The sequence below is a fragment of the Tetrao urogallus genome (assembly GCF_951394365.1).
Source record: "Tetrao urogallus genome assembly, chromosome: 8".
NCBI classification, from domain to species: Eukaryota; Metazoa; Chordata; class Aves; order Galliformes; family Phasianidae; genus Tetrao; species Tetrao urogallus.
In genome coordinates, this window is record NC_136821.1 from 32,261,617 (window position 1) to 32,276,635 (window position 15,019).

The window sequence follows — 15,019 nt, forward strand, 5'->3', positions numbered from 1 at the left end:
AGCAGTTCAATACATGCATCACATTTCCAAAGGCTTCTAAATTCTAAGGTCAGTGCCGGAGTACTGTGAAATATTTATCTGCGTGTAAGTGTCCTGCTCTTGGGATGACTCTGGATCTGGAGGTGATCTCCTGCATTCCTTCAGGGCCACGAGAATAGGAAGAAACAGGGTAATACTCATTTTGCAGAAATAAAGCATCTCATGTGAATTTCCCTAGAAAAACAAGCTGGAATTGAATCAGAGGTATCATCTGTGGCTGGCATTTCTGCTGTTTTGGTTGAACTGCAGGAGGTCAATCCTGCCCAACTTGCAACACAAGAAGACACGCAGTAGAACAAATCACGGAGAGAACAGGCACAAATGCAGAAAGACAAACTATGATCAAAAATGTAACTCTGAAGTTGTAATGCACCACCCCAGTAAGATTGAACAGGCAACTGATGAGCACTAAGCAACACTATCAGTAGAACTGAAAAAAGTTGTTAGTTGTAATCTATAGACAGAATATATGGAGGAATTCTCCAGGCTATGAATCCTTCCTCTCAGCTCCTTACAAACCTCAACTCTCCTCCCTTTCTCCCAAAAAAAAGGAATGAGAGACAAGAACAGATGATGTGTTTGCATAAGCAGACCAACACTGCAGAAAAGCAACAGGACTTTGAGAAGTGTTTTGTTCTACCAGAGCCTTCATGAAGATGAAGGCGAGATTTGTTTTCCAGCAGCGAAGATCAGTCTGTCACAAAGAACAAACCTGGGCAACCTGAGTGCAAAGAGGACATAGCCAGAACAACACTGCTGTGCTGGGCACACACTGCTGTTTGGGTATCGCATGGTTTTGGGTTTGGTTTTTTTTTTTTGGTTATTTACAGGGAAGAAAAAGGGGAAGAATTTAAATCTCTTAGATGTGTTTTATTTTTATAAGCAAACAAAATAAGGAGCCTGAGTAACAGCTCATAACTAGTGAAAGGTAACATAGTGATGTCTTAAATGCACAAAAACCCATAGAGTCCGGGATTGATAGTTAAGTTCCACACGTATGTTACATCCTGAGAATTAACATGAAATGGAGCCTGCTAGCCTCGTGCTTTTGAGTGAGAACATATAATGTGCCCCTGCCATGACATGCCTGAAAGGAAAAAGACAGGATGCTTCCTACCGAACAGGAAAGGAGGATGCTTGCAGCAGACCCACACCATGACTCCAGAACTTGCCAACCCATAGTACAGTCTCCTTCCTAAAGCTTTGTTCCAAAGAAAATCAGAATTTTCAAGTTACAACGTTCTTTGACAAGGACAAGATAGGGAGCAAGGCATTCACATTGCGTGAGTGGGAGTAACTCCAACTCAAAAATTCTTCATTAAACATAAGAATGGCAGCTGCTCCTGACACTTGTATTTCCACTTGTGCTTTCTATCATGCCATGCCCCCTTCAATTTATTCCCACGTTGTTCTGGTATCAAGTTTGCAGGTGATTTAGTCCCAGAGCAATGCAGTGATCCTGACTGCAGCCATGCCTGCTGCTTCTCCTCTAGTGGCAACTCCTGTGCTACCAGACACTCGATGCCAATCATGTGACACTGACGTATATGGGAGAAAGGATCAGCTCATCAACTGCAGATTAATTATCCTCAGGATAAACAGCTCATCACCTTCCTTGGAGGGAGTCAATGAAAACAACAGTAGAAGTTCATCACTTTGATGAAAGACTCGAGTCTGGAAATTGAAAAACAAACCATCAAAATATTCTCCTGATCCTTAAATCCTATCCAGACATCGTGTGACTCATGATGAAATACATGAGACACAACACACACTGGAAATAATCATACATCTCCTGACTCTCCTGGGACAGCTCACTCAATTGTACAAAACCCCCAAACATTTCACGTTCCCCACATGGCACAGTCTGACATAGAGCTCAGCAGCACTCTGGTGCTCTGCGTGTCCAACTATGAAACGACCTGCACAAGCTTTCTCAAGGTCTAATTCTTCCAGCACGCCTACTTCATGTTTATTTTCAGAGAGAACTAACTTCAGTTGCTGTTGAAGTATTAACTCCCCTCGACCAGTTCACTGCTAAACCCGTAATAACCACATAACTGAAAAAGCAGCAAGTGCTGCTTCATGAACAACATCTCTTCCACGCATTCCAGAGTGTAAACAAGACTCAAACAAATGGCAACAAATAGAATCCTCTGGTATCACAGCCAAGCAGTGCTACACAACAGAACACTGCTCACCCTGACAGTTCAAAGTAAGCCTCCGCTCAGATCGCACGGGAGCAGTCACTGCAGACTGAGTGTGGAGAGCAATACCCAACTGTTTTGTGAGAGCTGGCACCAAACCAGGCCAGAAAGTCATTGAGGAGGCTCTCTGGTACTCAAGAGTTACACCAAAATCTCTGCCAACGCCTGCTATCGGGTCATTCAGGCTTGTTATCTTCTTCGGTGTTCATCGGGAGTTTTACCTGGCAGAGATTTTCCCCTGAAACACTACACGGCTTCAGAGCAGATGGGCGGCAGCTCTCCCTGTCATCTACGGACATCAGCAACTGCTTATCGTAACGCCTGGCACCCACACCTGGTCCCACCATCCCTGACATGCCGTTGCCATTTAATACTTTCAGAACTGCACCCAATGACATGTGTTGGTACTAATTCATAACACGTATCTTGCCTTCCCTAACTGGAAACCTTCATCCAGGTGAAGTCAAACGAGTCATGAGGCCCCAGGATTTCAAGCAATAATTCCTAAAGTTATCAGTCACAATCAGCTGTAGAAGATAACTGAAAATATAAGGAACAGAAAATTTCTCTGCGTGAACAGAGTAGAAGACATTTAATAAGAATTTGACGCTGAAGCTCTGTATGCTCCCCTATCTGAGAAATTACATCTTCCGATCTGAGGAGATGCCATGGCCACTATTTGGCAGCTACGGGGCTCCTGCACCCCATCATTACTGTAGGTTTTACAATAGAGACAATACAGTTGTTACACTTGCACTGAATTGTTCGTCCAGGGCTCAGCAAAGGCAACAAATTCAGCGTGGTAAAGCACTGCTGTCTGAGCTCCAGCAGTTCATAGCAGTTCTGGTAGGTGTTTTTCCTCTTCAGTTCTGTTTATGTCATTCTTAACAGATGTTAATGATAAAAGGCCAACCTGGCTGGTGGAGGCGCAGTCAGTTAGAATATTAACTGCTCAAAAAGAAAAACCCGCAAAAAGAAAACAATCAGCACCCTTTCACCTTTTAACAGTAATAAAAACCCCTGCAGAATGCAAATCTGCAAATGTTACTTGCTCAAAACATTTTAAAATGTTTGTCAGTTTCCATCAGCTGCCCAGGCACTTCAGCTTCCTTCACATAATTTCACTCAAAGCAGCACGAAGCAGAGCAGCAGGCAGCGCTAAGGTGCAAAGGCAATAAAAAATAAAAACAAACCAGCTCAGGAATATCAGGGCTGCCTGGAAACAGGTTTTCTTGCCTTTGAAATGGCACATCAATAGACTAACAACAAAACGCTGGGAACACGAGCCTAGAAATCCCCTGTAAGCATTACACAACTGCCCTTGAAAAGAGAGCTCAAGAAAGCAACGCTATGTTTGCATCCCACGACCAACATAAAGTAAGACAGAGCTTACAATATAAACCTTTAAAGATACGTACAGTGGAACGTTACAGCATACAAGCAGCGCTGTCAGTGCTGCCCTGCCACCCCTGAAGCTGGGCCCCAGACTTGCACCTACACTCTCAGGAAGAAGTAGGCAGGGGCTGCGTGCCCGTGGCACCAACTCTGGTTTGTAAGTGCGTGCAGTACCAGGGACTGCAGGGACAAGGGGCCAACAGCCATAAATGTGTGGTTGAACAGGACAGCCTTCCTGGTTTGGGTGTTTGGTAGAAGCCTGGCATGGAGTTCTGCTGAATTCCATTGTTACCCTGCCTGCCCTCTGGCTGAGAGGAGGAGGAGGTTACAAAGCATCCATCTCCATACATGCCTGCGTTTATACTTCTTTCAACAGCAGATGCAATAATTAGAAATTTGTTAATTGGAACTATATTAATTTTAATTTGTAGCACAGTACTCTCTTGCCCACAGCAGGTAGCTAAATTGTTTGGTTGAAAATAATTTACAGTTATTTCAGCTCTAATTAAAAAAGAAAAAAAAAAAAAAAAGAAGACAGGTCAGTATGTTTAAATCTGATATCTTAAGTTACATTCCTCACCCATATTTAGCAGTATGAATGAAAGCCCATTACAGGAGAGCATTCCTATTTTGGGAAGCCCTTAAGCACACTTTTTATTTCATGTGAAAAGGAAAGCACTTAAATGATTTCCTGTCTCAAGGCCCATGTATGCAGACTTTCAAGGGATCCGGTTGCGTCCCTTTGAAGTAGATTCTTAAGGAATCAGTTACCTGCAAAACGCAATCATAACGCCCTCACTTTTCAAGATGTTACACACACGCTTTCTTGTTGATTGTAAACAAATCTTTCCATGAAAACACATTTCACAGCTTAGCAGAAGGATAAAAGCTGGCTGTAAAACCCAGCTTAAAGAGCAGATCTCATCAGGCACCAAGTGCTTCGGCATCTACCATGTCATTAAGTGTGTGAGCTTATCATGTATATACATGTGTCTAATTATTAGAGTCTCTATTCTACTATGCTGTGTTGACAGTGCATTAAACTGTCATTTGGAAGAATACCGCCAAGTTTTTATTTCATATGCATTCAACACTTATTTAATTCAGAAGCTCTGCCATTCCAGCTCTGAGGCTCTCTTGCACGTTACAACTTGTCCAACTTGCTGCCTTTCCTCACAACCTTCCAGTTGGCTTTCAGCAGCTGCAGAAATACTGATGTAATTACAGGTTAGAAATCAGGATTCTCATTCACAACAGCGTTGCTCTGGTATTGCAAGAAGGAAGTCTTGCTCAAAACCAAGTCCTTGTTGCTGTGTATCAGATATCTACAGAGAAAACAGTACATGCACTGTGACCCTAAAGAAGTTGTCGATCTCCCTTACAGAAATCCCATCAAGTGAGGTCGAATATATTCTGAAATAACACCCGCATCCCTCGAATGAAAACAGAAGGTAATGTAGAGCAAGCCTTTCTATGATTCCCTGCACACAATTCTCCTCCCACATGCAGTGACGGGAGCCAAGAATCCAGGGAATGGAATTCATGAAAAAGCAATGCCTAAAACTTGTTAAAATCAGCACCTATGAATTCACACGTCTTTAAAGGTCGTCACACTAATCTTTTATGCAAATAAGACATTTCCCTTACTCATATAACAAAAAGGTCTTAAAAACTAGAAACAGTTAGGGTTTTGTGGTTAAGAGAAATGGAGAACAGCACTGCTGGCAGACTCTCTTCCTCCCTTTCTCAAAACCTGAATTCGGTTCTCTTATCAGCTTTGAAATGAAATTACAGCTCAGAGTGGAAAATTAGGACTTCTTGCAAAAACGAACAGTTTCTCCTCATAATGTGGCTGAAAGATGGGCAAAAAGCCCCAGCCCCCAAGCAGTGCCTTCTGTTGTGAGGCCTGCAGAACTGCACTGACATTGCTCAATTAGCCATGGGAAAAACTGCTAGGAAAACTGGAAAATAATCTAGAACAAACAGATCCGAACTGCAGATACTAGTCATAATATTTTCTTCCTTCTTCTATTCTCTCCGCCTTATTGCTCCCCTCCGTGCCAAGTATTTATACTAAAAGCAGATTTCTAATCTTTCTCTCCCCAACTAGAAATCTAAGGGAGAAAAAAAAGACTAAGTCTTGGTTTTGCTTCTTTTTTTTTTTTTCCCCTTCATATCTCTTCACATTCATTATAAAAGATTCCAGGCACAATAAAGCCCACGGGCATGGAAAAATACAGCAGCGCTTCAAATATTACTTCGTCAGGCATGAGGTTGCTGGAAGATAATCAGTAAAATGTGTCTTTCAAAATTCAGAGGAAAAGCATGAAAATATTTCTGAAGGAAAAAAATCCCACCAAGTGATGCAAAAAGGTTTCATTCAGATGGGGGAAGGAGGATTGGAGAAACAGGGCCCAGGACTTCTCGCAAGGAGGCAGATAGAACTTGTTTTGCACACAAGTTCTGTTATAAGAAGCCTTTCTCTCTAATCAATTAGGTACAGACGTTGCTATTTGATGAAGTGAGCAGCTGTGTCTTTAAAGAAAGCCAGCGATAGATCTTCTGATTTTGGAAGATCACTCAGTGCATTTGGAAGGAAAAAAAAAAACAACAGTCAGTACTGTGAAAGTGTAAAAGTTTCCCAAATAACCGCATCTGGCTTTTTTGTGGTATGTTGTGAACAGTCAGAACCTCTAGGCACATCAGGAACGCACAGGAAATACAATAAGGATGCAAGGCTGCCCCAGAAAGAAATGTTACCTAGCTCCCTGAGCAGAGGTGTGCTGTTGAAAATACTTGAAGTTGACATCCCCCAAAAGTCATCCCATTTGACATGATTTCTACAGGTAATCTTTCATCTTCGTGAACCTCAAAGGAAGACCGAGCAGTTCCAACTGGAATGCAGTGTTGTCTGCACTGCACTTCAGGTGGTGGATGTGGGCTGTGAATTCCCAAGGGAACTGCTGACACCCAGCTCTGTGACATCTCAGTGGGTCCTGCATTCACTTTGGTACTTTGGTTATCATACCTGACACAGAGATAGTGACTGGCACATGAGTTCTGTCTTAATTAAAGCAGGAAGAAGTACCACCATATCCTCAACGTAGCATCTCGAGGGACTTCTCACCCCCGAGGAAGGAATGGTACAAGAAAATACTAGAGAATGCTTATGAAAGTTTGCTGCACTGCCAAAGAAACCTTTCACAAAAGCTGTGATGAGCTGAAGACATTGCTGAGCTGTACACCAGAAGCAAGACGTCAGAACTGCAATGAGCCAACCATTCCTTCATGCTTCTCCTTGACAAATACTCAAAGAACAAATGTGTTTTGATTAAGAAATGGAACAGGGCTTTCCGATTACTCTAGAAATCGGAGCACAGTGACTCGCCAACTAAAACAGCTCTCTGCCCATGAGCACACTGAAGATCCCTAGTCTGAGGACAGCACCTGTGTAATGCACAGGGGATGAACAATGCTGTAAGTATCTTGTAACGGCTATTTGCAACTGAACAACATGGGTACTGAAATAGATGGATAAAGAGAATCTGACTTGAGTCACAGAGCATTGAGATACAGCTCAGAAGAGCTTATGTCAGCACTCACCGGACAAAACTCTTTCCAGGATAATGGGAATGAATGTGTTCAAAGAGCTAAAAGTAGCTCCAGATTTTTTTCTTATTGTGAAAAACTGGGGCTGGAATCAGATCTTCCCCCTCCTGTAATGGAAGCAGGCTGGGCTCAGATAAACCTATGAATGGGAAGCTCCTCCCCCCTTGCACACTGGGTTGATGTAGCAAGCTACGAAGGATGCAGCTAAGGCCAGCCACTTGCACGTTCATTTCCTCGAGTTAAGTGCAATCCATATTTTGTGATACAGGTAGAACCCAAAGATTTTCCCCATTCACAGTGCATTAGTAGGGCCTTTTAACATCTAGAATATTACGGGAGGAGGAGTGCTTCCACAACAGTGAAAGTCTTCACTATGAGAAATAACAGTGCAAAGCGAGGAAATGAGCATTCTCTCACCATATAATCACATTATTTCTGGAAAGCACTAAGAACCAATTCCCTGGGAGAGAAAAGCATTTCAAAGCAACATAAATCCACTTAGCAAAAGTAAAAATGGAAGCTAACTTTGTTTTGTTTTCTTGTCCAGCTGAAAGGCAATCAAGAGAATCTTAAAGTGGTAACGCAGAAATAAAAGCAAATCTCAACAGCCGCCCAGCTGAACAACTGGCAGACCTTTGCCACCCAAAGGAAGTGCAGTCTGTTAGCCACTAAGACAAATCTTTCGGAAGGCGGAGAACAAAGAAAGCCATCCCAAGCATAAGATAGTGATAAGTTCAGATGAGATACAGCCCATCCCCAGTGCAGTGTTAATTCAGGCACTGACTCAACCTATGCACACAGACAAAAGTCTCCAGCTTAAATTAGGTGGTGCTTTAACTCTGCACTTGCTGGTCCAGCAGCACAGTTCAAACGCAGTGACTTTCATGCTGGCAAGGCAGCAAAGCCTCTGCTAACACACACTACCAACAAGCCATTGCTGCTGCTTGACTGCTTTTAACCATAAGAACATAAAAAAGAGGGGGGAAAAAAAGAAAGGAGTTTGCACTGAGTAAGAGACACCTAGCAGGTCTCCTGCCTCCTAGCAGCAGCCAAGGTAACAGTCTTGCAACGGGGCAACACAGAGCTAAGTTTCTCCAGAATATTCCCCCGCCTTCCAGGCAGCCTGGGGATTTCCCAAGCCAAAGGTGGTGCTGTGTCCTTAATAATGCTCTGTGGACTTTTCTGTTAGCACAACAAAACAAACTGAATAACCCCTACGTGGAAAGATAACTTCACTAATTTGAAGGCTACAAGAAGAAATTAAGCTGAAGGACTGGCAGTATGAGAAACTGGACTGTCCCTTGCAAGAGGAAAAGAGACAACCCTCACACTGAACTTCAATCCAAGTTTATTATCAGCTACTCTCAAAGTATCAGAATTTCACATCAGTTTTCCCTGCTCAGTTCATGTAATAACAAGATAAGAATCCTGGAGGGAAAGGTATTACTCAGAAGTTCAAACGTATCAGCCAGGAGAGGAACGTTCCATCTCCAACACTGTTAAGAGCTAGAGATGCTGGTTCTTCATTAGAATATTTCAAAAGGAGAAGAGTATTTTTGCAGACTAAAATATTTGAGTTGATGGTAACAGCTGGCAACACATAATGCTCTGGGCTGGTCTCTGATGTGGTGTTTACCATTTTGACAATATGCAAAAGAAAATGAAAAACTCTTCTCCTGTTTTCCAGCTCTACAGAGTTCAACCAACTGCAGCAGTGATTTGACAGAACCACGTTGCACTCAAGCTTTCATAACAGAAGCTGTAAACACATAACACGGCACAGCTGTTTAATGGAAGATGAGGCTTCCTTGACTTGTTCTGAACACTGTGCTGTTGAAGAAAGAGACTACGATTTGCGTTTGTTTTTTTTTTAATATTTATTTTTCCATCAATACTAGTGTCAGTCGGTGCTTTTCAGAAAGTCCCCGAAAGCAGGGACTGTATTAGGAGATGAGGAAAACAAAAACAGTCTTGACTTCAAGCACTAGAGATGCTGCTGCTATAAAGTCATCTTTACAGACCTTCGGAGGTGCTCCTCCTCCTCTTCACCTGCCCGAAAAGGAAAGAAGCTGTGCTTTCAATGCTTTCTACAATTTCTCAACAGGAGATACTGTGTTGACAGCATAGTCAAATAAGAAATAACAAAATAAGAGGCTGTATTTCCATCACCATTCCTGGGACAATTTTACAGCCCACTTGTCTTACCCATGGCCGATTCACAAAGCTATGATAATGTGTATTGACAGGTTCTCTGACAATGTAAGAGACACACAGAACTGCAGTATTAGCTAATTGTATTAGCTGTGCTCTGGTACTTCTTGAAAAAGATACCAGAAACAACAAAAACGATCCCTCAAATTTCAAAACAACAAAGAACAACTCATCAAGTAAATCAGCATTTAAAAATTATAGTTCAAAGTAGAAGACTTTTTCAATATACATCCCTCAAATACAGCTTGGCATCTGCACTGATGCTTATACTTAATCACCTAATAATGGATTTCAAGACTGTAACATTGACTATCTCTCCATAATTTAGTTTGATACTAGCCACAAGTATCATTTACTGCACTGCTATCACTACCTATTGTGATTTACAGCATAATCCAAGTATTGAATAATTAGCAGTGTTAACGTGATGCACGCTTGATTCAGCACAGTACAACATCCCGCTCTCTGCAGTAACATAACTGCTGCTTAAGCCCCGTACAGTTAAAAGTTCTTACTTTCTGCGTGGATCCTGCCAAGCCTAGCTCACATAGGCAGTCCTGCTGATTTCAGGAGGACTACCTACAGAGCGAGGTTACTTAGACAAGAAGGAATTTGCAGGTCTACACCCCTCCAGCTTGATTTATAAGCATGAAGCACATGAGTCTAAGCAGGAATTTAACACTTACGCTTCCACAGCTGTTCTTACAGTCTGTTCATCATAGTCTTCATCTGAGCTGCTACACGTTGCATCGGAGTCCAGATCCTTTTCCACACGAGACAGCAGCCCTCCAGCAGAAAGCGCAAACCCCCGGATTTCCCCTGGTGCAACACAAACTCCATTCTGTACATCCGCACTCGAACTACTTTCCAAAGTAGCTGCAGTGTTTTCTGGCCAACCTTCCGCACACCTGAGGGAGCTACTGCTCGAAAACCTGCCTGGCTTGTGTAAAACCTTCATTCTTTGAAGCTGATGTTTTACGAAGCACTTCAGCTGCTGATCACAGTGTTTGATAACATGCTTTGCCAGGAGCATTTGTAAACGTTTCTGAGTTCTTTTGGCGCGGCTGATCTCCATTTGTTGCTTAGTGACACACTGGAGTAAGCGAGCATACATCTCCTCCCGGGTGCAGCTCAAAATCCCTTCTGAAGGCCCGTGAAGAATTTGGTGTAATAAATCCCCTTTTATTGTTTCAGTGCAGACTCCCAGAGCCCTACCCAAAAAACCATTCTTCTTGTACCACTTATCATTTAAGAGCCGCATTTCTTCTGCGTTGCCGGATTCAGTTACATTTGAATCCAAAAGTCTTTGCGTTTCTGCCAAATTTGGAGATGTGGTCTCAGAAAAAGCTTCCCCTTTGACCTGTTCCTCAGGTCCTGAATGACTGATCTGACCAAACGATGCGTCGGTGCCATTATGCAATGCATTTCTCATCCTGGAGCAGTCAGGCTCTCCCGATTTCATTTGCTTACCGGTTTTGCTGCTAAACGCAGAATTCGTACTCATTAACAAGACAGACTGATAGTGCTTGGAGGATGGTGGGGAAGCGAAATGCTGCACACTGAAGATATTATTCCTGAGGCTGGGCTCAGCAGTGGGGAACCCCAGGACTGAGCAAGTAATCCGTGCGATGGAGTCCTCTTTTATCTTCTCTTCCACCGCTCTGGAATTTTCCATGCACAAAGTTGTATCAGACTCCATAGCTCTAGAGGACAAAGAAGGTGACAAGTGGATACCATGACCTTTTGTTGCTGCCTCTCTGAGGGCTGGTGTCATTATAGCTACTGTAGGCAGTTTACAGCAAACCTGAAAACAACATGGGCCATGTCAATTTTCTCATTTTCATGACGTGATACAAATACAACAACTCTGTCAGGTATTTCATTCTTTCAGCATTTAAACATTCATCAAAGACATCATATAAAAGGACATGATCTAAAGACTACAGACACATTACACAACTCCAAAGCAACTAAGAATGCTAGTCTTTCTTTAATACATACAGAAGTTGTTCCATGTGCAATGAAAGCATTCACCTCTCAGAGGAGTAAGTGTTCAGACCTCCTTGCATTTCTGATCCTATCAGAAAGGATAAGTTGAGGGAACAGGGCTTTTTTAGCTTGGAGAAGAGAAGGCTCCGGGGAGACCTCATTGTGGCCTTCCAATACTTGAAGGGAACGTATAAACAGGAGGGGGAATGGCTGTTTATGAGGGTGGATAGTGATAGGACAAGGGGGAATAGTCTTCAACTGAGACAGGGGAGGTTTAGGTTGGATATGAGGAGGAAGTTTTTCCACCCAGAGGGTGGTGAGGCACTGGAACAGGTTGCCCAAGGAGGCTGTGGATGCCCCATCCCTGCAGGCATTCAAGGCCAGGCTGGATGTGGCTCTGGGCAGCCTGGTCTGCTGGTTGGCGGCCCTGCACACAGCAGGGGGTTGGAACCAGATGAGCATTGTGCTCCTTTTCAACCCAGACCATTGTATGATTCTACGATCACTCTGAGAAACAGCATTCAAAACTGTCATCTAACCTTGCCTCACTAAAAACAAGACCAGAAGCCCTCTGACTAGAAGGACACGTTTTCAAGTATGGGTGCATGTGTGCACAGATACACACACATAATGACACACTTCTACACTTTTCTATCCAGAACGGTGGAGAGATTTTGTTATAATGTGCATTTCACTTAATAGTAGAAGACTCGCAAAAAAACACTTCAGGAGCTACTCATCAAGTCTAGTGCTTTAAAAACTAAACTATGAGTTTTTCCACTGTCCTTCTTCTCAAGTCTTCAGTTTCTTTAATCTACACAGCAACTGTCTATCTCGGTAATTTCCAACACAGACCCCATATAGGTCCGTGTTTCCAAGACGTCTCTGGGTGGAACTGAAGCAACCTCCCTGTGCAAAAGTTTGTGACTACAGCCTTTACACTGAAGGTGCAAACATCAAAGGCTGACATAACGAGCTGAGAAGTACCAGTCTGAATACTTTCTCCTTAACCCTCAGACCACTACAAAAAATCAAGAACCACAAATCTGCTTCTGCTTTAGCACTCTCTGTGAAGTGTACTCAGCTTTCTGTGCTCTGTGTATACATCACCTGTTAGGTTCTCATCTCTGCACAGTGCCTACCCAGCATCACAGGGTCCGAACTCAGCAGTCCTCATGCTAATCCTGAACAACAGTACTAAAAACCTGAGGATTTTCACTTTCTTCCTACCTAGCAGAGAGACCCAGTGCTTTAAGAATGACAGTCACTCGGGAAAACCAGGACATGTCCATACATGGGACAAATGCTCCCCAAGCAAACGAGGAGTTACACTGGATACACTTATTTCACACCTAAAAAAGATAAAGGCCATCCAGCACAATATAACATTCCCTTTGAGGACTCCATCCCTTTTTGGAACAGCCTGAAATTTCCTAAAACAAAACAAATGCCATTAGCAAATCATCCTAAGTTTGTCCAGAACCTTTTTTCTCCCCTCTTTTCAGGGGAAAGATGGCAAGAAAAGGAAAAATCAAAGTACCTTCAAATTAAACCCCTACCATTAAACTAAAGAGCACCAGTCAAGCCACCTGACAAAAGGCTTTATGCTACAGTACAGCTAAAAAGTAAAGAAAAATGCTTCCAAAGAGAAAAATCTCGCAGCTAACCCCTCATCCAGTAACTTGCTAACTTCACACAATGGCTGTGCCCCGAGGAAGCCATGTGAGACGCTTCAGGTGTGTCCCTCTCATCTCAGTGACATCAAAAAGACTTTACAAAGTATGAACTGCAAAAAAAAAAAAAAAAAAAACACAAAAACCAAACAAACAAACAAAAAACCATGGTAGAGTGCAGTGCTTGGCTCCACAGAAATGGTACAATTTTTATGCTGACACACTTTATTTCATTTTGGCAGAAAGCAGCAAAAATAATTTCACTCCACCCTTATTGGAAGTGTGTTTCCAAAGCCAGACCTGTTATCTTATGGGGAAAAAAAAAAGAAAAAAAGCAAGGGTATGGATGACAAGTAGCTTTGGTCTTTAGGAAAAGCTTGTGTTTTCATTCTGGAAGACTTTTTTTTCTGACACAGGTGAACTATTTCAAGGATTTCTTGCTGTTCTGATTTTGAAACTGGCAAATGTTTTGCTTTTCATCTGTGTTATACATATTTCACTTGGAAGACTAAAAAGTACTGTAAAAAGAAAAGCTGACGTAAAATAGGAACCAGGCAATAGGAAACAAGCACCAGACACGCACAGGATAGCGACTGATGTTCAAAGTGCCTTTATGCTTATCCTCCCTAATGCCTTAATTACCCAGCAGGATATAGCCTGGGATTGCAGTTTGCCCCAACCCACACCCTGCTGCCTTCTCTCACCACTAAACATAACTTCCAGCCCCTAATCCTGCAGCTACCCTTGCTTTTCTTCTGCTGCTCTGCTTATTTCTATCTCCATGTGCCATGTTGCAGCTCTAACCTTCTCTACCCATCCCTAGGATCTGTCTAAATCTAGCGCCTTCATGCAGGCGATCAGGAACACTCTAGCAAGAAACACAACTGGTATTCCTTCTCCAGTCTGCAGACTGATGATTTTGTTCGTAGTCCTCTTGCTTTCTGACTCTCTCCCCTCTTCACACCATCACCACTTTGGCTACGCAGTGCTGCAGATAATTTTGCGGGGGGATTTCTGCTTGGGAGGAGAGTTGGTTTGACTTGTGGCTGCTTTTTTTGTGATCTTTCTTTTTCTACAACCATTTGTTTGAGGGTTTGCAAAGGCTGCTCCATACCAGCCTTCGTCATTGTAAATGAAGATGATTTTTGTCATCCCAAATACCTGAAATGTTCTTAATGAGACACCTGGACACCAAGGAGAGATTCTTTTCTTTTTGCATCCAAATTCAAGGGCCTACTCTGCCTGCAAACGCATTTCAGATGAACATAACCAAGCTGTATTTCAGATATATGAATGTTTATTCCTTCTCTAGTAAGCATTTCAAAAAGCAAAATAACCAGGAGCAGACAGCCTCTGCTGAAACACCCAAAACTGAGTTCCAGGAATGTACAAAAGTACTGCGTTTCATGCCGATGAGGGCTGATTTAAAATCCCTTACAGGGCACCTGCAGCAGACCTGGTTTCCCCCAGCACAGCGCCGTCCGTCCTGTGAGCCCCAGCTCCTCTCAGCCAGCCCCTGATTATCACCGGACAAAAATAAAGCGCTGCTCTGGCAGACTGGCACTGCCTCAGCTGGCTGGGGCCACGGAGCTGGGTTTGGGCAGCTCCTTTGAGCTGCGTCCCACAGGAGGCAGCCACACGGGGATAACTTTACCCAGCTCTCCCCAAAGTTACGGGATTGTAATGATTTCTGAGAAGAGAGATAAGAGCTCAATAGCACAGCCTGCGTTTGCTGATGGAGCAGTTGGCAGCCACGGCCACAAAGGAGATACGGGTCCCACCGGGCACGTCCTGGTTAGAAGCATGAAAGAAAAAGGGAAGAAATCCATATTTAGCACACCTGGGACTGCTCTTCCAGAGAAGAAATCATCTCAGCAGGCAGCCTTTGTTTTCAGT

General features: G+C 43.2%; 1 protein-coding gene across 1 annotated transcript in view; it reads right to left on the reverse strand.

The window, feature by feature from the left end:
- Positions 1-11,235, reverse strand: part of KANSL1L (KAT8 regulatory NSL complex subunit 1 like) — a gene marked incomplete at both ends in the record, with an annotated part of 51,679 nt that extends 40,444 nt beyond the window's left edge. The window contains one exon of the mRNA XM_079538911.1: positions 10,148-11,235. Within this exon, the coding sequence (XP_079395037.1) occupies positions 10,148-11,235 (1,088 nt within the window). The remainder of the gene's footprint in view (positions 1-10,147) is intronic.
- Positions 11,236-15,019: the final 3,784 nt, after the last annotated feature.